Here is a 23,735-nt window from a genome sequence, read left to right as displayed (position 1 = left end):
AAATCCCAAATGCAGCTCCTCAGTCAGAATGCTTTCTGTTGAAAAGGCATACAGTAGGGAGCCACTTGATATAAGTGGTCTGGAAACTAGAGGCCATAGGTTTAAGTTGAAAGGGGAAAGGATTTATTAGGGAAACGTGAGATTCTGCAGGTGCTGGAAATCTTGAGTACCACACATGAAATGCTGGAGGAACTCAGCAAGACAGGATTTAAAGGGGACTGGAGGGGTAATTTTTCCCACATTGAGTGGACAAGCTGCCAGAGGAGCTGGTAGAGACAGGTACAATTATGATACTTCAATATTCAAAGTACATTTATTGTCAAAGTATATATATGTCACCATATATACCCTGAGATACATTTTCTTGCAGGAGTTACAGTAAATACAAACAAACACTGAAGAATCTATAAAAAAAATACACAATATACAAAAGACTGCTAATACATGATTTAAAAAATAATATTGAGAATATGAATTGAGTCTTTGAAAACGTTTGTGCGAGTCAAGTTATCTGCTCTGGTTCAGGGACCTGATGGTTAGTGGAAGTTGAGTCCTGAACTTGATGGTATGGGACCTAAGGCTCCTGTACCACCTCGCTGATGGTGGCAGTGAGAAGAGGGTGGAGATTGTTGAGCCTCTGGCAGTGATCTTTGCATCATCAGTGGGGATAGGAGAGGTTCCGGATGATTGGAGGGTTGCAGGTGTTGTTCTCTTATTCATGAAAGGGAGTAGAGATAACCCAGGAAATTATAGACCAGTGGGTCACACTTCAGTGATTGGTAAATTGATGGAGAAGATCCTGAGAGGCAGGATTTATGAACATTTTGTCTGGTCAGGGAAAGTGAGGAGGTAATAGAGAGGAGCTATAGGCAAATAGTCACACTGGGGCCATGGAAGACAGATAAGTGGGTACCAGTCAGGAGAGGGAAGGGCAAGAGTCAGATACTAGAGCCCTGTGCTGTCCCCCTTAACAATAAGTACTCCTGTTTGAGTACTCTTGGGTGGGGGTGGGGACCTACCTGGGGGGAAGCAACAGTGGCACAGAGTCTGGCCCTGTGGCTCAGAAGGTTAGGGAAAGGAAGAGGATGGGAGCAGTGATAGGGGACTCGAAAGTTAGGGGTCAGACAGGCGATTCTGTGGACACAGGAAAGAAACACAGATGGTAGTTTGCCTCCTAGGTGCCAGGGTCCGGGATGTTTCTGATCACGTCCACGATATCCTGAAATGGGAAGGTAAACAGCCAGAGGTCATGGTACATATTGCTACCAATGACATAGGTAGGAAAAGAGAGGAGGTCCTGAAAACAGACTACAGGGAGTTAGGAAGGAAGTTCAAAAGCAGAAGCTCAAAGGTAGTAATCTTGGAATTACTGCCTGTGCCACATGACAGTGAATATAGGAATAGAGTGAAGTGGAGGATAAATGTATGGCTAAGGGATTGGAGCAGGGGGCAGGGATTCAGATTTCTGTATCATTGGGACCTCTTTTAGGTCAGGTGTGACCTGTACAAAAAGGATGGGTTGCACTTGAATCTGAGGGGGACCAATATCCTGACAGGGAGGTTTGCTAAGGCTATTGGGGAGAGTTTAAACTAGAATTGCTGGGGGGTGGGAACCAAACTAAAGAGACGGAGGAAGGGGTGGTTGGCTCACAAATAGAGAAAGCTTGTAGGCAGTGTTGGAGGGAGGATAGGCAGGGGATAGAGAAGGTATACTCTCAGACTGATGGTTTGAGATGGGTCTATTTTAATGCAAAGAGTATCATGAACAAAGTGGAAGAGCTTAGAGCGTGAATCAGCACGGAGCTATGATGTTGTGGCCATTGCAGAGACTTGGATGGCTTAGGGGCACGAATGGCTACTTCAAATGCCAGGCTTTAGATGTTTCAGAAAGGACAGGGAGGGAGGGAGGCAAAAGAGGTGGGGGCGTGGCACTGTTGATCAGAGATGGTGGCACAGCTGCAGAAAGAGAGGAAGTCATGGAGGGATTGTCTACTGAGTGTCTGTGCGTGGAAGTTAGAAACAGGAAGGAGTCAATAACTACTGGGTGTTTTTTTATAGATCACCCAATAGTGACAGGGACATCGAGGAGTAGAAAGGGAAACAGATTCTGGTGGAGATGTCAATTTCCCCAATATTGATCGGCATCTCCCTAGAGCAAGGGGTTTAGATGGGGTGGAATTTGTTAGGTGTGTTCAGGAAGGTTTCTTGACACAATATGTAGATAAGTCTACAAGAGGAGAGGCTGTACTTGGTCTGGTATTGGGAAGTGAACCTGGTCAGGTGTCAGGTCTCTTAGTGCAAGAGCATTTTGGAGATGGTGATCACAATATTATCTCCTTTACCACAGCATTGGAGAGGGATAGGAACAGACAAGTTTGGAAAGTGTTTAATTGGAGTAAGGGGAAATATGAAGCTATCAGGCAGGAACTTGGAAGCGTAAATTGGAAACACATGTTCTTATGAAATGCACGGCAGAAATGTGGCAAATATTCAGGGGATATTTGTGTGGAGTTCTGCATAGGTATGTTCCAATGAGACAGGGAAAGGATGGTAGGATACAGGAACCATGGTATACAAAGGCTGTTGAAAATCTAGTTAAGGAGAAGAGAGCTTAAGAAAGGTTCAAAAAACTAGGTAATGATAGAGATGTGGAAGATTATAAGTCTAGCAGGAAGGAGCTTAAGAATGAAATTAGGAGAGCCAGAAGGGGCCATGAGACGGCCTTGTGGACAGGATTAAGGAAAACCCCAAGACATTCTACGAGAATGTGAAGAGCAAGAAGATAAGACGTGAGAGAATAGGACCAATCAAGTGTGACAGTGAAAAAGTGTGTATGGAACCGCAGGAAATAGCAGAGGTACTTAATGAATACTTTGCTTCAGTATTCACTATGGAAAGGGATCTTGGCAATTGTAGGGATGACTTACAGCAGACTGAAAGGCTTGAGCATGTAGATATTAAGAAGGAGGATGTGCTGGAGCTTTTGAAAAGCATCATGAAAGGCTTATTGAGAAAGCAAGAAATCATGGGATCCAAGGGGACATTGCTTTGTGGATCCAGAACTGGCTTGCCCACAGAAGTGGTTGTAGACAGGTCATATTCTGCATGGAGGTCGGTGACCAGTGGTATACCTGAGGGATCTGTTCTGGGACCCCTTCTCTTTGTGATTTTTATAAATGACCTGGATGAGGAAGTGGAAGGATGGATTAGTAAATTTGCTGATGACAAAGGTTGGGGGTGTTGTGGATAGTGTGGAGGGCTGCCAGAGGTTACAGCGGGACGTTGATACGATGGAAAACTGGGCTGAGAAGTGGCAGATGGAGTTCAACCCAGATAAGTGTGAGGTGGTTTATTTTGGTAGATCAAATATGATAGCAAACTATAGTATTAATGGTAAGACTCTTGGCAGTGTGGAGGATCAGAGGGATTTTGGGGTCCGAGTCCATCGGACACTCAAAGCTGCTACGCAGGTTGACTCTGTGGTTAAGAAGGCATACGGTGCATTGGCCTTCATCAATCGTGGTATTGAGTTCAGGAGCTGAGAGGCAATGTTGCAACTATGTAGGATCCTAGTCAGACCTCACTTGGAGTACTGTGCTCAGTTCTAATCGCCTCACTACAGGAAGGGTGTGGAAACCATACAAAGGGTGCAGAGGAGATTTACAAGGATGTTGCCTGGATTGGGGAGCATGCCTTATGAGAATAGAAACCATAGAAACTACAGCACAGAAACAGGCCTTTTGGCCCTTCTTAGCTGTGCCAAACCATTTTCTGCCTAGTCCCACCGACCTGCACATGGACCATATCCCTCCATACACCTCCCATCCATGTATCTGTCCAATTCATTCTTAAATGTTAAAAAGAACCCGCATTTACCACCTCATCTGGCAGCTCATTCCATACTCCCACCACTCTCTGTGTGAAGAAGCCCCCCCCAATGTTCCCTTTAAACTTTTCCCCCCCTCACCCTTAACCCATGTCCTCTGGTTTTTTTCTCCCTCCCCTTGCCTCAGTGGAAAAAGCCTGCTTGCATTCACTCTATCAATACCCATCATAATTTTATATATCTCTATCAAATCTCCCCTCATTCTTCTACGCTCCAGGGAATAAAGTCCTAACCTATTCAACCTTTCTCTGTAACTGAGTTTCTCAAGTCCCGGCAACATCCTTGTAAACCTTCTCTGCACTCTTTCAACCTTATTTATATCCTTCCTGTAACTTGGTGACCAAAACTGAACACAATATTCCAGATTCAGCCTCACCAATGCCTTATACAACCTCATAATAACATTCCAGCTCTTATACTCAATACTTTGATTAATAAGGCCAATGTACCAAAAGCTCTCTTTACGACCCTATCTACTTGTGCCGCCACTTTTAGGGAATTTTGTATCTGTATTCCCAGATCCCTCTGTTCTACTGCACTCCTCAGTGCCTTACCATTAACCCTGTATGTTCTACCTTGGTTTGTCCTTCCAACGTGCAATACCTCACACGTGTCTGTATTAAACTCCATCTGCCATTTTTCAGCCCATTTTTCCAGCTGGTCCAAGTCCCTCTGCAGGCTCTGAAAACCTTCCTCACTGTCTACTACACCTCCAATCTTTATATCATCAGCAAATTTGCTGATCCAATTTACCACATTATCATCCAGATCATTGATATAGATGACAAATAACAATGGACCCAGCACTGATCCCTGTGGCACACCACTAGTCACAGGCCTCCACTCAGAGAAGCAATTCTCTACCACCACTCTTTGGCTTCTTCCATTGAGCCAATGTCTAATCCAATTTACCACCCCTCCATGTATACCTAGCGACTGAATTTTCCTAACTAACCTCCCATGCAGGACCTTGTCAAAGGCCTTACTGAAGTCCATGTAGACAATATCCACTGCCTTCCCTTCATCCACTTTCCTGGTAACCTCCTGGAAAAACCCCAATAGATTGGTCAAACATGACCTACCACGCACAAAGCCATGTTGACTCTCCCTAATAAGTCCCTGTCTATCCAAATGCTTGTAGATCCTGTCTCTTAGTACTCCCTCCAATAATTTACCTACTACCGACGTTAAACTCACCGGCCTATAATTTCCCGGATTACTTTTCGATCCTTTTTTAAACAACGGAACAACATGAGCCACTCTCCAATCCTCCGGCACCTCACCCGTAGACAGCGACATTTTAAATATTTCTGCCAGGGCCCCCGCAATTTCAACACTAGTCTCCTTCAAGGTCCGAGGGAACACTCTGTCAGGTCCCAGGGATTTATCCACTTTAATTTTCCTCAAGACAGCAAGCACCTCCTCCTTTTCAATCTGTACAGTTTCCATGATCTCACTACTTGATTCCCTCAATTCCATAGACTTCATGCCAGTTTCCTTAGTAAATACAGACGCAAAAAACCTACAGGTTGAGTGAACTCGGCCTTTTTTCCTTGGAGTGACGGAGGATGAGAGGTGACCTGATAGGTGTACAAGATGATGAGAGGCATTAATTGTGTGGATAGTCAGAGGCTTTTTCCCAGGGCTGAAATGGCTAGCACGAGAGAGCACACTTTTAATGTGCTAGGAGGTAGGTACAGAGGAGATGTCAGGGGTAAATTTTTTACGTAGAGAGTGGTGAGTGTGTGTAATGGGCTGCCAGCAACTGTGGTGGAGGAGGATACAATAGGGTCTGTTAAGAGACTCCTGGATAGGTACATGGAGCTTAGAAACATAGAGGGCTATGTGTAACCCTCGGTAATTTCTAAGGTAAGGACATGTTTGCCGCAGCTTTGTGGGCCGAAGGGCCTGTATTGTGCTGTAGGTTTTCTATGTTTCTGAATGCTTATGAAAGGTTCAAAAAACTAGGTAATGATAGAGATCTAGAGAATTATAAGACTAGCAGGAATTAGTTTAAGAATGAAATTAGGAGAGCCAGAAGGGGCCATGAGAAGGTCTTGGCAAGCAGGATTAAGAAATACCCCAAGGCATTCTATAAGTATGTGAAGATCAAGAGGATAAGAAGTGAGAGAATAGGACCAGTCAAATGACGGTGGAAAAGTGTATGGAACCAGAGGAGTTAGTGGAGGTACTTAATGAATACTTCACTTCAGTATTCGGTACGGAAAAGAACCTTGGCGATTGTCGGGATGACTACAGTAGACTGAAAAGCTCGAACATATAGACAATTAAGAAAGAGGATGTGCTGGAGCTTTTGGAAAGCATCAAGTTGGATAAGTCTCCGGGACCAGATGTACCCCAGGCTACTGTGGGAGGCGAGGAGGGAGATTGCTGAGCCTCTGTCAATGATCTTTGCATTGTCAATGGGGACAGGAGAGGTTCCAGAGGATTGTAGTGTTGCAGATGTTGTTCCCTTATTCAAGAGGGTAGAGATAGCTCAGGAAATTACTGACCAGTGAGTCTTACTTCAATGGTTGGTAAGTTGATGGAGAAGATCCTGAGAGACAGGATTTATGAACATTTGGAAAGGCATTATATGATTAGGAATAATCAGCATGGCTTTGTCAAAGGCAGGTCGTGCCTTACAAGCCTGATTGAATTTTTTGAGGATGTGACAAAACACATTGATGAAGGTACAGCAGTAGATGTAGTGTATATGGATTTCAGCAAAGCATTTGATAAGGTACCCCATGCAAGGCTTATTGAGAAAGTAAGGGAGGGATGAGATCCAAGGGGACATTGCTTTGTGGATCCAGAACTGGCTTGTCCACAGAAGGCAAAGAGTGGTCAAATATCATGGCAGAATATAGTGTTAATGGTAAGACACTTGGTAATGTGGAGTATCAGAGGGATCTTGGGGTCAGTGTCCATTGGATACTCAAAGCTGCTGCACAGGTTGACTATGTGGCTAAGAAGGCATACGATTCATTGGCCTTCATCACCCTTGGGATTGAATTCCAGAGCCGAGACGTAATGTTACAGCTGTATAGGACCATGGTCAGACCCTGCTTGGTGTACTGTGCTCAGTTCTGGTCACCTCACAACAGGAAGGATGTGGAAACTATAGAAAGGGTGCAAAGGAGATTTACAAGGATGCTGCCTAGATTGGGGAGCATGCCTTGTGAGAATAGGTTGAGTGAACTTGGAGTGACAGAGGATGAGAGGTGACCTGACAGAGATGTATAAAATGATACAAAGCATTGATCGTGTGGATAGTCGGAGGATTTTTCCCAGGGCTGAAATGGCTAACGTGAGAGGGCACGATTTTAAGGTGCTTGGAAGTAGGTACAGAGGGGATATCGGGCGTTAGTTTTTTACGTAGAGAGTGGTGAGTGCATGGAATGGGCTGCTGGCAACTGTGATGGAGGTGGATACAATAGGATCTTTTAAGAGACTCCTGGATAGGTGCATGGAGCTTAGAAAATAGAGGGCTATGAGAACCCTATGTAATTTCTGAAGTAAGTACATGTTGGCACAGCTTTGTGGGCCGAAGAGCCTGTATTATGCTGTAGGTTTTCTATGTTTCTATGTTCTGTGTTGCTACAGGTGGTTTAGAAGCTCAACTCCTAAAGGGAAGTTGCAGGCTATTAATTGCAGTGATTGTTTACCGTAACGAGTGTGATGAATAAAGTAGTTGGTAGTTTTCTGTGTTGTATGCTACAGGCAAAGAGTTGCTGTGCTTCACCAGCACCACTTTAAACCAGAAGCCAAGGATGCAGTCAGCAGTAGAAAACTGAATCTGATCAGTGTTTGGTGTGACCACCCTTTGCCTTTAAAATTCCACCACTTCTCTTATGTAGACTGTCGTGCAGTTTCATAAGAAAAATGACTGGTCGGTTGTTCCAAGCATCTGTAGAATGTGTCACAGTTCTGTAGACTCTTATGGTCTTGAGATCAGGGCTCAGTGGAGGCCATACCATCTTTTGTAGAACTCTTTGTACTTATTTTCATTGAGTAGTTCTTTATGATTTTGGCCATGCATTTGGGGTAATTTTCCTGCTGCAGAATGAAGTAGGGACTGTGTGATGGGTGAGAATCTGTTTGTACTTCTCAGCATTCAGGATTTCATTCATTCTGACCAGATCACCAACTCTGTTTGCAGAAATGCAGCCCCAAACCTGCAGCGAATGGCTGCAGACAGTCATCCGTGTAGTGCTCTCCATCTCTTCTACAGACAAACTGCCTCCTGTTTTACCCCAAATTTTCAAATTTTGACTTGTCAGTCCAGAACACTCTAGTGCTTGTGTTTTTGTGCGTAGTGAATCTTTTGGCTTTGTTTCCACTTCGGAGGAATGACTTTTTGGCAGTAGCTCTTCCATGAAGACCACTCTGTCAAGACTTCTCTGGACTGTAGAGGGGTGTATTTGGGTTACAGCGGTTTCTGTGAGTTCAGAGCTGATAGCATTACTTGACGACTTCCGATTTAGAAAGGACAGTAGTTTGATGTATCTCTTGTCTACTCTGTTTCTGTGGCCAGCCACTGAATTTCTGGTCCAAACCTTGCCCATTTCTTTGTGCTTCTTCAGAAGAGCTTGGACAGCACTTCTTGCTGTCTGCTGCAAATTTTGTGCTTGGGAGAGACCTTGCTGATGCAGGATAACCGCCTTGTGTCTTGTTGCTGTGCTCTCTTTTTCCATGGTATAAATATTGATGATCTGAAGGTTAAAATTGTCACAGCTGCCAGATCCTCACCTTTTAGTTTAGTTGTCCTTCACCCAGTTTGATTCCTTCTACTTCTGTTTCTGTTTCAGTTAATCAGTTTAGTTCATTAAACTCATTATGTCATTGAACATAGCACCTGTTTGTTACCTTGGTTTAATCAAGCACTGGGTTATATACCTACAAAGTAATCAAGAGTTATTTGAAGAATGGTCTATGACTTAATATGTTACTTTCTTTAATAAAATACAGAAGTTTCTCTTAACATTTAATTTTTAAGGAAATGAATGTTTGGAAATCTAAAATGTGCTCTTTTCTACTGACACATTAATGTAGAAGAGGGGAAAAAACAAAAAGTGCCTAAGACTTCTGCACAGTACTGTAGCTCTGTGGTTCCATGACTTGGCTTTCAGATGACATTTGATGAAGTTCCACACCTCTGGCATTTAAAGTTTACAGCATGAATGGGGAAAAGGGCTTAAAGGCATAGAACAGAAAGTAGCAATGAATGTGTTTTAATTTAGTCTGGAGGGTGGTAAACAGTGCTATTCCATACGTTTCAGTGTAGGGCTAGAGGTGCTAATGTTTTATTGTACGTTAATGACTCAGGACAGCCTCTCCCTAGACCCCGAGATCAATAGACGGATCGGACGAGCAGCCTCAACATTCTCCAGGCTGACAAAGAGAGTCTGGGAGAACAGAAAGCTGACGATGCACATCAAAGTTGCAGTCTACAGGGCCTGCGTCCTCAGCACACTGCTTTACGCAGCGAGATCTGGAGCCTCTACTACAGATAAGAGCGGCGTCTCAATGCCTTCCACCCTCGCAGCCTGAGACACATCCTGGACGTCACGTGGACTGACCGAGTCACCAACAATGAAGTCCTGGCCTGCGCCCAGATACCCAGCCTCTTCACCCTGCTCCAACAACGGCCATCTCTGCTGGCTGGACCACGTACATCGCATGTCAGACGGGAGGATCCTGAAAGACCTGCTGTACGGGAAACTGGCCTCCAGCAAGAGAGCACAAGGGCGGCCCCATCTTCGTTTCAAAGACGTTTGCAAGAGAGACATGAAGTCACTGAAAATGAATGTCGAGAGGTGGGAGGACATCGCAAGCGATCGCTCTCACTGGAAGCTGGAACTACGTAGAGGTCTAAAAAGAGGAGAAGAGAAGCTGAGGCTTGCTGCTGAAGAAAAGCGCACTCGTCGGAAAAACAGCACCAAGACAACACTGGAGGACAGTGCCTTCAAGTGCAGTTGCTGCAGCCGAGACTGTCAAACCTGTGTGGGACTCTACAGCCACAACAGACGCTGCTCTAACACAGACTGAAGCAAGACTTTCCAAGCGCAGATCCATGGTCTCGCAAGACTAACGGATGCCACCACAATGACTCAGGCATAAAGGCATAAGGTTAAATTCTTAAGTTTGAAAATGACTCAGTTTAGAAATGTGGTAAACAGTAAAGAGTTTTGTAAGAAGATGTAAGCTAACCGAATGGCCTCATGACTGCTGATTTTTAACATACACAACTGAAATGATGTGCACTGGCTGGACAAATGAGAGACTCTCCTACAGTTCTATAAGAACAAGTGTAAATTCTTGAAATTGGCTGGGCAGATAGACAGTTTTTAGTGATGATATAAGATTGCAGATACATAAATAGAGATGTAGAGTGCCAAACAAAGTAATCATGTTGCATCTGTGCAAAACATTGATGGGATTAATGCTGAAATCTTGTGTCCATTTCTGGTCGCCACATTTTAGGGAAGTGTGAAAGTCAAGGAGGAAAAAGATACACTCAGTGACCACTTTATTAGGTGCACCTATACACAATGCAAATATCTAATCAGCCAATTTCTTCAACCTGTTACCATTAATGAAAGTGCAGGCTATAATTGTGGGAAAACAATATGGGGACAGTATGAAGAAAGATTCTCACAGAGTAGTTAGGATCTAAAGTTCAGAACATGTTGCAATAGGATGTGAAATTAATCAGTATTTTCAAAAGGAAATTGAATAGGCACTGGAGACAATAATTTGTGCAGGGTAGTGAGGAAAGAGAGGGGAATACATGTATACTACTAGGAGACACCGTAAACTAGAGCAACACATAAAATGCTGGAGAAAGTCAGCAGGTCAGGCATCATCTATGGAAATGAATAAACAATTGACATTTTGGACTGGAAATAAAGGGGGTAGATGGCAGAAATAGAAGGTGGGGGGAGCAGAAGGAGGGCAAGCTCAAAGGTGATAGGTAGGGGAGGGAGGATGAAGGAAGAAGCTGGGAGGTGATTGGTTGGGAAAGGTAAAGGACTAGAGAAGAAAGAACCTGATAGCCTAGGAGAGTGGACCATGGGAGAAAGGGAAGGATGAGGGGCACCACAGGGAGGAGGTAGTCAGTTGAGGAGAAGGGGTAAAGGACCATATTGTGGAATAGAAGAAGAAGGAAGGGGGACAAAATTACTAGAAGTTGGAGCAATTGATGTTCATGCCATCAGGTTGGAGGCTAACATGAGGTGTTGCTTCTTCAACGTAAGAGTGGTGTCATCGTGGTAGAAGAGGAGACTATGGACCGATATATAGGAATATGTAGGAATTATAATGGTTGTCCTCTGGGAAATCCTGCTTTTCGCAGATCAAGGGGAGATACTCGAGAAAGTGGTCCCTACAGTGTACATTAGGTCTCAGAAATGTAGAGGAGGCCACATTGGGAGCACCATAAGCTATGGTTTGTGGTCAGCATAAACTGTGGGCAGACAGTGTCTATACTTCATAAGGAGTTTGAAGAGATTTGGTATGTCAACAAGTACACTCAAAAACTTCTATAGATGTACCCTTGAGAGTATTCTGACAGGCTGCAGCCTGTCTGGTATTGTGGGGTGGCTACTGCGTAGAACCAAAAGAAGCTGCAGAGGGTTGGAAATTTAGTCGGCTCCCTCTTGGGTACTGGCCTACAAAGTACCCAGGACATCTTCAAGGAGCGGTGTCTCAGAAAGGCAGTGTCCATTATTAATCACCCCCAGCACCCAGGACGTGCCCTTTTCTCACTGTTACCACCAGGTAGGAGGTACAGAAGCCTTAAGGCACACACTCAGTGATTCAGGAACAGCTTCTTCCCCTCTGCCATCTGATTCCTGAATGGACGTTGAACCCGTGAACACTACCTCACTTTTTACTATATATTATTTCTGCTTTTTGCACTATTTTTAATCTATTCAATATATGTATACTGTAATTGATTTACTTATTATTTTTCTTCTAGATTATGTATTGCATTGAACTGCTGCTGCTAAGTTAACAAATTTCATGTCACTTGGCAGTGATAATAAACCTGATTCTTTTCTGATTCAAGGAGTAACATTGTGAATTAGCCCTCAACATACTGCCCATTTCTTGGTTCACTTCAGAAGTCTACCCCTAAAGACTGTCAGGCAATATATTCTGTTCTGATTTGGGTAGTAATCAGGCTACAACTTCTTCAGCTTACCGCTACTTCAGCCTTGGATCTGGCACCGTGAATTGGTCCAGACCTTCAGCTCAAATAGTTTGTATGGTTAAAGTGTATCTGTCACCAACCAAAAATGACAGCCTTGTCCTGGATTAGGGCAATACCATATGGAGGTTATTTGGAGTTCAACTTGAACAGATCTGACCCTGATTTTAATTATTGTTGTAACTATTGATTGCAAATCCTTCCAAGTTCATTAGTTTACACATAGGTGTGTTGTTTTTGTAACCTTTGAGTACTGAGCAGGGAACTTCCAAATTCACGCTCTTTTAAGAATTGACCATCTGAAATACAGATTTGCATTATTTTGTGATAAATGCCAAAATGTTCTTGGTTATTTCAGAACTGGTGTTATTTTGATACACTATTGTTTAGTTGTACCTTAGGATTTGGGGTGGTCAATATCCCAGGAGCAAATATGGAAATTGGAGCTTCCAGCTATTGTGTTGTTTGGCCCTAAGTAAGTATGATGCATATGTCAGATTTGAAGGCAGTCTATTTTTACAGATGTCCCAATGCATCAGTTACTGAGACACACGTCAGATTTACATGTGCATGTAATAATTAACTCAACTTTGACTTTGATCTGTCTGGTGGGTTTCAGTGTTGTATACTAACTGATATTATACCAAAATACTTGAGGAACTCAGCAAGTCAGGCAGCATCCATGGAGGGAAACAAACCAAGACCTTTCTTTCCTCTCCATAGATGTTGCCTTACTTGCTGAATTTCTCCAGCGTTATGTTTATGTTGCTCAAGATTTCCAGCATCTGCAGAATCTTGAATCTGTTAGCTTTATTGCACTGAGACTACAAGGGCATGGAAACTCTGGGTGTAGTTGAGACCACATTCAAACACCCTACACTTTGGTGTCCTTAGTGATGAAGGACACATTTTTGTTTCAAAGAGCTGAATGTCTTAACGTTAGGTGAAAGTGACTGCTCTTGACAATGTGTGACCAAGTGTGGTATCGTGAAGTCCCAGTAAAGCTGATGTAATTGGTCTTCAAGGAGAAGATACTCCAATGATTGGAGTCATATACTTAGTAGCCATTTAATTAGATACTAGAGTGGAACCTGGTGTGGTCTCTGCTGCTGTAACCTGTCCACTTCAAGTTTTGATGTGTTGTACATTTAGAGATGCTCTTCTGCACGGCTCTGTTGCAGCATGTGATTATTTGAGTTACTTACAGCTTCCAGTCTGGCCAGTCTTCTCTGACCTCTCTCATTAGCAAGGAGTTTTCACTCATGGAATTGCACTCACTGGATGTTTTATTGCTTTTTTTTGCACCTTCTCTACCAATTATAGAGACTGTTGTGCGTGAAAATCTCAGGAGATCAGCAGTTTCTGAGAGCTCAAACTACCCTGTATAGCACCAACAGTCATTCTACAGTCAAAGTCACTTTGATCAGCTTTCTTCCCCATTCTGATGTTTGGTCAGAACAACAGATGAACTGCTTAACCATGTCTGCATGCTTTAATGCATTGAGTTCTACCTTATTATTGGCTAATTGGATATTTGCATTAATGTACAGGTGTACCTAATAGAGCGGCTACTAAGTTTATTTCACACTCACGGGTAGTTGGGATTGTTGAAGTCAATCATCTCAGCCCTAGGGCATTCTGGTAGGTATTTCTCAGGTCCCTGTCCTAGACTCACCATCTTCGACTGTTTCATCAGTAACTCTCTTTCCAGCATGAGGTCAGAAATTCAGCCAGACCGAGAGTGGTTTGGTTCACAAAAGAAAATAATGGCCAGGCAATGATCATCTTCTACAAGAGAGAGTGAATCTATCTTTCCTTAATAGTCAAAGTCTATGCCAGTGGTGTAGTGGTATCTGCACGTGGACATTGGAACAAGATCCTTGCGTGCTTTCCATCCACGCTGGGTTGAGCGTTGAGCTAACAGCTCAGCCTTGTAAAACAGTTGCTAAAGAAACGGCAAGTTTGCCACCTGATGTGCCAAACAAGGCACAGGGAGGAAAAAAAAATAGCCAATAGCTTTATTTGCCATATGTACATCGAAACATACATAAGAACATAAGAGATAGGAGCAGGAGTAGGCCATCTGGTCTGTCAAGCCCGCTCTGCCATTCAATAAGATCATGGCTGAAGAATGGGTCGTTTTCCAACAAACCAACACAGTCAGCGATTGTGCTAGGGGCTGTGCAACAAAGTGTTACCATGCTTCTGATGGTAACGTAGCATGCCCACATCTTACTAATATTATGTCTTTGGTATAAGGTTGGTCCATCGTCATCGATGAAGACCTCGACACCATTAGTACTTTTTACGAGGTGGAGTTGCTAGCTTGGCACGGATGGAGAGCGTGCCCAGGAGTGGCTCGACTGGATTCGAACTCAGGAACCTTCGCCCCTGGAGTCCAGCGCTGATATCACTGCGCCACCAGTCAGCTTGATGGTGTCAAGACTAGCGCTTGATTTGGATTTAAGTGAAGGAGAGTTGCACAGCATCAGTCTCACTCTCTCTTCCCAATTCTCATCTGGATCCAGTGGCAAGACAAGAGTTGAGACGGCTGGAGATGGGACTAGGCGCAGTGGATGACCAGGACGTCTTCTGTGTCCTGTCCTACTCTACACGTTCCACGATGCTTGCAGAGACCGCCTTCTTGACCGTTAGACCTTCCATTGGTCTTATCTGCTCAGTCTGCAGAAGTCTGTCTTCACATGCTGGGATAAACAGCTCCCTACCTCACCGAGGGTTTGAGACCCATCGGCTACCCTCACCTGGTTTAGCCGGTTTGTCGAAGCCGTTGCCCGGGGTGTGGCCGCTGTCACATGCAAACAGCTACAGGGAGCCACAGGTGAGAGCTGAGTTCCAGGTGGGGACCAAAGGTGGACTAACCACCTTGAAAGGGATGCGACATGTTCCCCCACCAGAGGTGCTACCCCTCCCTGACACCCCATACACCCTAGGTATGTATATGAGCCGAAGGAAACCCACAAGGTCTACAGGGAGTACGTACAAACACCTTACAGACTGTGGCGGGAATTGAACTTGGATCTCTGGCGCTGTAAAGCGTATGCTGAGCACAACACTGTTGTATCTTTTCCCTGTTCCTCAGTATCAACATGGTGGGAGAGGGGAAAGACTGCCATTGACCAGGAACTCAGTTAAACGCATGCAGGTAGAGTCATAGACACTAGCAACACAGAAATGGGCCGACCATGTCCGTACAACTATCCATACTAATTCCATTTACTTGCACTTGCTTCATAGCCTTGACAATTCAAGTGCTTTTCTGAAATGTGAGATTCTCTGCCTGCATCACTCACTTAGGCTGCAGAGTAGCAAAATGGTTAGTATAATACTATTATAGCACCAGCTATAAGATCGGAGTTCAATTCCTGCCTCTGTCTGTAACGAGTTTGTACATTCCCTTTGTGACTGTATGGATTTCCTCCAGGTACTCCGATTTTCTTCCACATCCTAAGAGCGTAGAGCGAGTTGGGTGCTTGCTATGTTGGTACTGGAAGTGTGACAACACCTGTGGGCTGCCCAACACAATCCTCGCTGATTTGATTTGACACAAACAATACATTTCACTGTATGCTTCAAAGTACATGTGGCAAATAAAGCTAATCTTTATGTTCCAGATTTCCTCCACCCTCTGGATGAAATATTCTTAGTCTAATCCCCTCTAAACACCCTGCTCCTTATTTTAAATCTAAGGCTTTTGGTTTTAGACACCTCTTCTATGGGACAATGTTTCCTATTACCTGTCATCTCTGTGTTCCTCATCATTTTGTATACCTCCATTGCAGGGATTCCCAACTTTTTTTATGCCATGGAACCTTACCATTAAACAAGGGGGGAGGGGGTGTCTGTGGACCCCAGGTTCCCAGGTTGGGAACCCCTGCTCTATCGGGTCCTCCCCCAGAATCTTCTGCTCCAAGAAGAATAAATCCGTGGCTACAGGAGCACATCAGAGGTATCCTCCAGCAAATTTATTGATGATTATTTATTGATGTCCCAAGTTTTTTCCACTGTTATAGAGTACTAAAGGACCATATTGGTTGCTTATCTTAATGAGGAATTTCAGTCTCTCATTTCTACAGTTGGAAGTTCCCACCAGATTCAAAGGGGCAATGTTTATACCAGTGCCCAAGAAGAGCTGGGTGGGCTGGGCGGGCTGGGTGAGCTGGGTGAGTGAGCTGGGTGGGTGAGCTGGGTGAGCGGGCTGGGTGAGCTGGGTGGGCTGGGTGAGCTGCCCAGTAACACTCACATCGATGTTGATGAGGTCGTTTGAGAGGTTGTTATGGCTGTAATTAACTCCTGTCTCACTTGGGACCCGGACCCTCTGCAATTTCCTATTGTCACAATGGGTCTAGGTGGATGCGATCTCATTAGCTCTTCGTGTGGCCTTGGATCACCTGGACAATACAAATACCTGTGTCAAAATGCTGTTTATTGATTACAGCTCAGTGTTTAACATAGTCATTACTACAGTTCTGATTGAAAAGCTCCAGAACCTGGGCCTCTGTACCTCTCTCTGTAACTCAATCCTCATCTTCCCAACCAAAGACCATAATCTGTGCGGATCAGAAATAATATCACACTTCGCTGACAATCCACACTGGCGCACCTCAAAGATATGTACTTAGCCCACTGTTGTACTCTCTACACCCATGACTGTGGCTGGGCAAAGCTCGAATGCTATCTATTACTGACGTTAAAATTGACACCGCTGACAATAAAACCATTGTTGGTAGAATTTCAGATGGTGATGAGAGGGCGTACAGAAGCGAGGTATACCAGCTAGTTGTGTGCTGTCATACCAACAACCTTGTGCTCAACGTCAATAAGACCAAGGAATTGATTGTGGACTTCAGGAGGGATATTATGGATGTCCCATGGAGAGAATTCCATCTGGCTGCAATCACCATCTGGTATGGGAGAACTACTGCACAGGATCAAGTTGCAGAGAGTTGTAAATTTAGTCAGCTCTGTCATGGACACTAGCCTCTTTAGTATCCAGGACATCTTAGAGAAGCGATGTCTCAAAAAGGCAGCATCATTAAGGACCTCCATCACCCAGGTCATGCCTTATTCTCATTGTTACCATCAGGAAGGAGGTATAGAATCATGAAGACAAGCAATAACTCAGGAACAACTTGTTCCCTTCTGCCATCCAAATTCTGAATAGACATTGAACCCATGAACACTACTTTGTTTATTTCTATTTTTGCACTACTTATTTAATTTAACTATTTAATATATATGTGTGTATATTTATTTACTGTAATTCAGTTTTTTCTATTATTACATATTGTATTCCACTGCTGTCTCAAAGTCAGCAAATTTCATGACATATGCCGGTGATATTCATTCAACCTGATTCTGAATGAGAAGCAATACATTGTGGAAGTTTGGCAATCCTGGACAACCCTCTTGATTGGCACTCCATGTTACACCCTAAACATTCAATCCCTCCTAATCTGATGCAGTGATCACTGTGTCTACCTATTTATAAAATACACTGTAGTTATTTATTTAGGCTACTCTAACAAGGCTTGTGCTCCCAGGAAGCATAAGGACTGTAGGTAACAGGATTGCCATCACCATCAGAGTTTCTCCTAAGTGGTACACTACGTCAGTTTCTTTATCGTCACTCAGTCCAAGTTGTGGTATTTTTTTAAAAAGGAAAGTTGCTGTGGGCACTCAGCGAGTCGAGCAGTATCTATAGAGGGGAAAGGATTTCTTACTGATTCATGGTTCTGATGTGAAGGTTTGATGACCCTTCCCTCCACTGATGCTTTTCAGTCTCTTGAGTCCCTCCAGTAGTTTGGTTTTTTTTTGCTGTAAACTACAAAATCTGCATAATCACAAGAGATTCTGCAGATGCTGGAAAAACAACACTTCATAGCCTCCAACCTGATGATATGAACATCAATTTCTTCAACTACAGTAATTTTTCCCTTTCCGCTTCCCTCTTCTTCACTCTGGCTCCACTCTTACTTCTTCTCTTCTCCTCTCCTGATTAGGTGACCTGATAGAGGTGTATAAGATGATGAGAGGCATTGATCGTGTGGATAGTCAGAGGCTTTTTCCCAGGGCTGAAATAGCTAACATGAGAGGGCACAGTTTTAAGTAGGAAGTAGGTACAGAGGAGATGTCAGAGGTAAGTTTTTTTATGCAGAGAGTGGTGAGTGCATGGAATGGGCTACTGGTAATGGTGGTGGAGGCGGATACGATAGGGTCTTTTAAGAGACTCCTGGATAGGTGCATGGAGCTTAGGAAAATAGAGGGCTATGGGTAACCCCAGGAAATTTCTAAAATAAATACGTGTTCAGCACAGCATTGTGGGCTGAAGGGACTGTATTGTGCTGTAGGTTTTCTATGTTTCTATGATTCATCTGCCTGTCACCTCCTCCTGATCCCCCTTCTTCCCTTTCTCCCATAGTCCACCCTTCTTTCCTATCAAATTCCTTCTTCTCTGGTCCTTCGTCTTTTCCACCTATTACCTGCCAGTTTCTTACTTCAAGCCTTCTCCTCCCCCATCCTCCTGGCTTCACCTATCACCTCCCAGCTTATTACTTCATCCTGCCCTTCCCCTACCTACCAACCTTCCCCCTCATCTGGTCTGACTTATCACCTGCCTGCTTGTACTGCTTCCCCTCCCTGTTCCTTCTTCCCCCTTCCTTTCCCGCTCTGAAGTAAGGCCTCAGCCTGAAGCGACGACTGTTCATCCCCTCCATAGATACTTCTTGACCTGATGAGTTTCACCAGCATTTTGTGTGTGTTTGCTGTACAATCTGCATTCTCTTGTATCTCTAAATTGTGGTGTGTCCTATCAAATAGTGTTGTGGGGGAACTTTTCCAGAAGGACTGCAGTGTTTCAAGAAGGGCCTCGAGATCACCTATTTCGAGACCAACTGCGGATGGGCAGTAAATGCTTGACTTACCAATAAGGTGCATGTCCAAGAAATGAATAGGTAAAGGAAAGCTCACCCAAGAGAGGTTGGAAGGAATGTTCACTAAATTGATCAACTGAATGAAAAGATTGCATAGAATGAGCCATATTTTTTCATGAGTGACTTCACTAAAATGTATATAATTGCAAGGGATCTCAATAATAATTGAAAATCCGAGAAGAAAAATCAAGGATCAACTTTTTTTGCCATATGCAATTACATGTATTAGGAATACAACAAAAACAACACTCAACAGTTGTAAAGAATTATATTAAAAAAAAATCAAAGTTAGAGGTTAAAGTACAGATATGGAATTAAATATGCATAAATACACAATTACCAGCATGTATTTACCATGTAATTAAGATTGTTTAATCTCATTTCCAGTAAGTAAGTGAAGGAGAACACAATAATTGTTATACCAGATCTGATGCAGAATAATAAGATAAAGAATACCATAATAAAAAAACAGTAAATATAAATAAATAAGACAGCTTATATACATTGATTGTATGTCCATAAAGTAACACTAGGCACAGGAGTGTCTGTACAGGAAATGATAACGTAGTGGTGGTCGGGGGTGTGGAGGGGTGGGTTAGTGGGTGGAGGTTTTGATTAGCCTCACTGCTTGGGGAAGGTAACTGTTTTTGAGTCTGGAGATTTTGGCATGGATGCTATGTAGCCTCCTTCCTGATGGGATGAACGGTTCATGTGCAGGATGGGTGGGATCTTTCACGATGTTACTGGCACCGTTCTGTAAATATGTTCTTGATGGTAGGTAGGCATTATAAAAATTGGTTCATAGTATTTACAGTGCATGCATTCCCATCCAGTGGAAGGAACCTAAAATAATACAGTATAATCACCAGAGAAAAGATGATAGGCAAACTTATGGGACTAGAGGCTGCAAAGTCACTGATTCCTTGGAGATATGAGAGACTGTATTTTCTAGAATTTGGAGCACCACACAAATCTGCTGGAGTGACTTGACAGTTCCTTTCCTCCCACTGATGTTGCTTATCCTGCTGAGTTCCTTTGGCAGATTATTTTAAAGTCAATGGTACCTCTTAACCTACATCCTGGAGTCTTAAGGACTTGGTTCATGGTTGGTGGATGCATTGGTTATGATCTTGAAAAATTCCCTTGGATATTTACCACACTATGCACTATAAGGGGACTATGCACACTCGGAAAGGTAGCAAATGTTTTTTTAAAGACAAACTAAGCTAAATTCAATATGGATATATTCAAGATCTTGGATAACATATTATCCATGAAATTGAGCACCTGCAGATTTGTGTGGTTCATCAATCAGCATGTTCACCATTGCCAATTTGAATCAGAATCAGGTTTAATATCACTGGCATATGTCATGAAATTTTTGTGGCAAAAGTACAGTGCAATACGCAGTAATAAAAAATCTATAAATGACAATAAGAAGTATATAAATTAAATAAGTAGTGCAAAAAGGAAGCAAGAATAGTGAGGTAGTGTAGCGTACATGGGTTCATTGTCCTTTCAGAAATCTGATGGTGGAAAGTCAAAGTCTGTCCCAAGCCTTTGTGGCCCATCAGGTCGGTGCTTAAGCCGGTTTCTGTGGCGTGAAGCGACAAGAGTACGAGACTCCCCCCCCCCCCGGATAGGACGCCAGTCTATCGCGAGATTAACCCCCAGCATTTGCTGGTACCCATTTTCAGCTATGTAGATTGGAGCAGTGTGTGGTTAAGTGCACTCACAACACGCTGGAGGAACTCAGCAGGTTGGGCAGCATCCGTGGAAAAGATCGGTCGACGTTTCGGGCCGGAAACCCTTCAGTCCCGACGGAGGGTTCCGGCCCGAAACGTCGACCGATCTTTTCCATGGATGCTGCCCGACCTGCTGAGTTCCTCCAGCGTGTTGTGAGTGTTGCTTTGACCCCAGCATCTGCAGATTATTTTGTGTGGTTAAGTGCCTTGCTCAAAGACACAACATACTGCCTTTGTCGAGACTCGAACCCATGACCTTCAGATCGTGAGCCCAACACCATAACCACTTGGCCACGCGCCACATGGAGCGTAAGAAGTTGATCCTGAAATGTTGATTGTGTCTTCAGGCTTCTGTACCACCTCCTAGATGGTAGCTATAAGAAGAGAGTATGTCCTGGGTGACGGGGGTCCTTAATGATGGATGCAACCTTTTTGAGGCATTTCCTTTTGAAGATGTCCTCGATGCTGGGGAGGCTGGTGCCCATGATGGAGCTAGCTGTTTGCAATTGTCTGCAGCTTTTTCCAATCTTGTGCAGTCAACCCTCTACACCAGACAATGATGCAACCAGTTAGAATGCTCTCCATGGTACATCTGTAGAAATTTGCAAGAGTCTTTGGTGCCATACCAAGTCTCTTCAAACTCCTAATGAAATATAGCCCTGTTGTGTCTTCTTTGAAATTGCATCAATATGTTGGGCACAGAATAGATCCTCAGATGTTGATACCAGGAACTTGAAATTGCTCAATTCATGCAGTGATACTGGAGCCATAAAATCCATAGTGCAATACAGTAATGGTAAGATCATACAATTGGTGCCTTTAATTGCAATGCAAAGCTGAGATTTTCAGCTAATCTCCTGATTTTATAACTGTTGGAGCTTGAGAAGGGCCTGTACTGTGCTGTACTACTCTATGTTCTATGCTAGTGACAAACTTGGTCTTGCTAGCAGGCAAATTGTAGGCAGGTCTTGAATTAATACGATTATGGTTTAGTTTCGCAAAAATTTTGCAGTTCTCATTATGAACATAATTGAACATATTATGAACATAATTATTAAAAAATCTTCACTCATAATGCAAACTAATTTGAATTTAGCAGTAGTAATATTACAGAACAGTTCCAGCCTGGGGTGTTTCTGTTGATTCCTGTAAATTCCTATAAATGAAAGGTGTAGTGTGAGCACGCGTATACCCATTGTTGAAGGAAAGAAGAGTAATAATGTTGGAAAAGTGAACTTTTATTGAGTCGCTGTGGAGATCAAATTGGCATCATGGTTGGCACAAGTGTGCTGTATTCTTCCTATGTTCTGTGAATGTAAATAGCTAAATGATCTTCTCAGTGTCTCTGTGATTAACATTGCTGTGCTGTTTCTCTTAAAGTTGGCTTTGTAAAGCTATGCCATTTGAAAGATGAGATGAATTAATTTTATTTGGTGGTCCTGGTCAGGTGGACAACAATGGGAGCAGTGCAGTCATTGGAAGAGTAGGTTATGTCAAAGAGAAGTCCTTGAACCTGTCTTTTGGATTTACAGCTTAGTGCACACAAACATCAGTGCTGCAGAGATTCTAAAGCAACCTTTTAAAGTGTTAACATTTTGAATTATTTCCAGAGTAAAATCTGACTTTGATGTCCCCACCAGTACATTGATCGGAGCTCACGGCTACTGTACACAGGTTGGTACCGCTTCTTCAGCCATGATCTTACTGAATTACAGAATATATTCGAAGAGCCACGTGGCCCACACTATTCCTATTTTGTGTATTTTATGTGCTTTCTGGCACTACGGTGGTTGTTAATGTTATCAAGTTATGTGGAGATATGTATCTTTCAAGAATGTGCTTCATTCAGATACCTCAAGTTTGTTTTGTTTTCTGTATACTGACTTCACAGACTGTGCCTGCACTTTGCTCCTGAGAAGGTGGTGGTGGTGAGATGCCTTCCTGAACTGCTCCAGTGCTTTTAAGAACATAGAACAATACAATCCCTTCAGCCCACAACGTTGTGCTAACCTTTTAACCTACTCTGTGCTTAACCTCTAATCCTTCCCTCCCACATAGCGCTCCATTTTTCTATCATCCATGTGCCTATCTAAGAGTCCCTTAAATGCCACTACTTTATTTGCCTTTACCACTGCCACTGGCAAGGCATTCCATTCACTCACCACTCTGTGTAAAAAAAAAACTGACCTATACATTCACCCCCCATACTTCCCTCCAAACACTTTAAAATTGTGCCCCCTCATATTATGCATTGCCCTGGGAAGGTCTCTGGCAATTACTCAATTTATGCCTCTTATCATCTTGTACACCTCTATCAAGTCACCTCTTATCCTCCTCTCCAAAGAGAAAAGACCTAGCTCGTTCATAAAGCCCTTGCTTTAGATATGCTATGTAATCTAGGCAGTAATCTGCTAAATCTCCTCTGCACCCTCTCTAAACCTTTTATGTCCTTACAAAAATGAGGCAACCAGAAATACACACAAATGTTAATTAGGACTCGAAGTGTCAGGGAAATAGAGTTCTCCCTATTGAGGAAATATTTCCATAATTTTGCCCCAGCAATGGTGAAAGAACAGAGCCCCATTTCTGAGTAGACAAGCAGAGTTTACAGTTAATTCTCTGGATTTAGAATTGCTAGGTTCAGTCTAGTAGCTCTGGTCAGAATTTCCCTTGGGTTTGGGTAGAATACAATATAAAATGAATCAAGGAATTCTTGTCTATCTCTGTTTTGGTATCTTTGAATTGATTTAATGGAAAACCTGATACACGGATTACCAAAAGACTGTTTGTATTCAAAAATGTCTCTTTCAGTAACCTTAAAAGAAAATGATGTATGTTCAAACCTTTTCCAAAAGACAGGCAAGCAAAATATAATTCTCAACGTCAAGAAAAAATGTGCTTTAAAATAATGGGATCAATACCAGACATCTGTATGCTTC

The 23,735-nt window shown here is 43.2% G+C and overlaps 1 protein-coding gene across 2 annotated transcripts in view; it reads left to right on the top strand.

Moving 5' to 3' along the window:
* Positions 1-23,735, top strand: part of mindy4 (MINDY lysine 48 deubiquitinase 4) — a 291,924-nt gene that overhangs the window by 183,809 nt on the left and 84,380 nt on the right. For both annotated transcript variants that reach the window (XM_063044570.1, XM_063044571.1), the window contains one exon: positions 22,407-22,470. In XM_063044570.1, the coding sequence (XP_062900640.1) occupies positions 22,407-22,470 (64 nt within the window). The remainder of the gene's footprint in view (positions 1-22,406; positions 22,471-23,735) is intronic.

Source organism: Mobula hypostoma, chromosome 3 (genome assembly GCF_963921235.1).
Source record: "Mobula hypostoma chromosome 3, sMobHyp1.1, whole genome shotgun sequence".
Classification (NCBI taxonomy): domain Eukaryota; kingdom Metazoa; phylum Chordata; class Chondrichthyes; order Myliobatiformes; family Myliobatidae; genus Mobula; species Mobula hypostoma.
The sequence above is the reverse complement of the archived record's forward strand: the minus strand, read 5'-3'. Positions and strand labels throughout refer to the sequence as shown.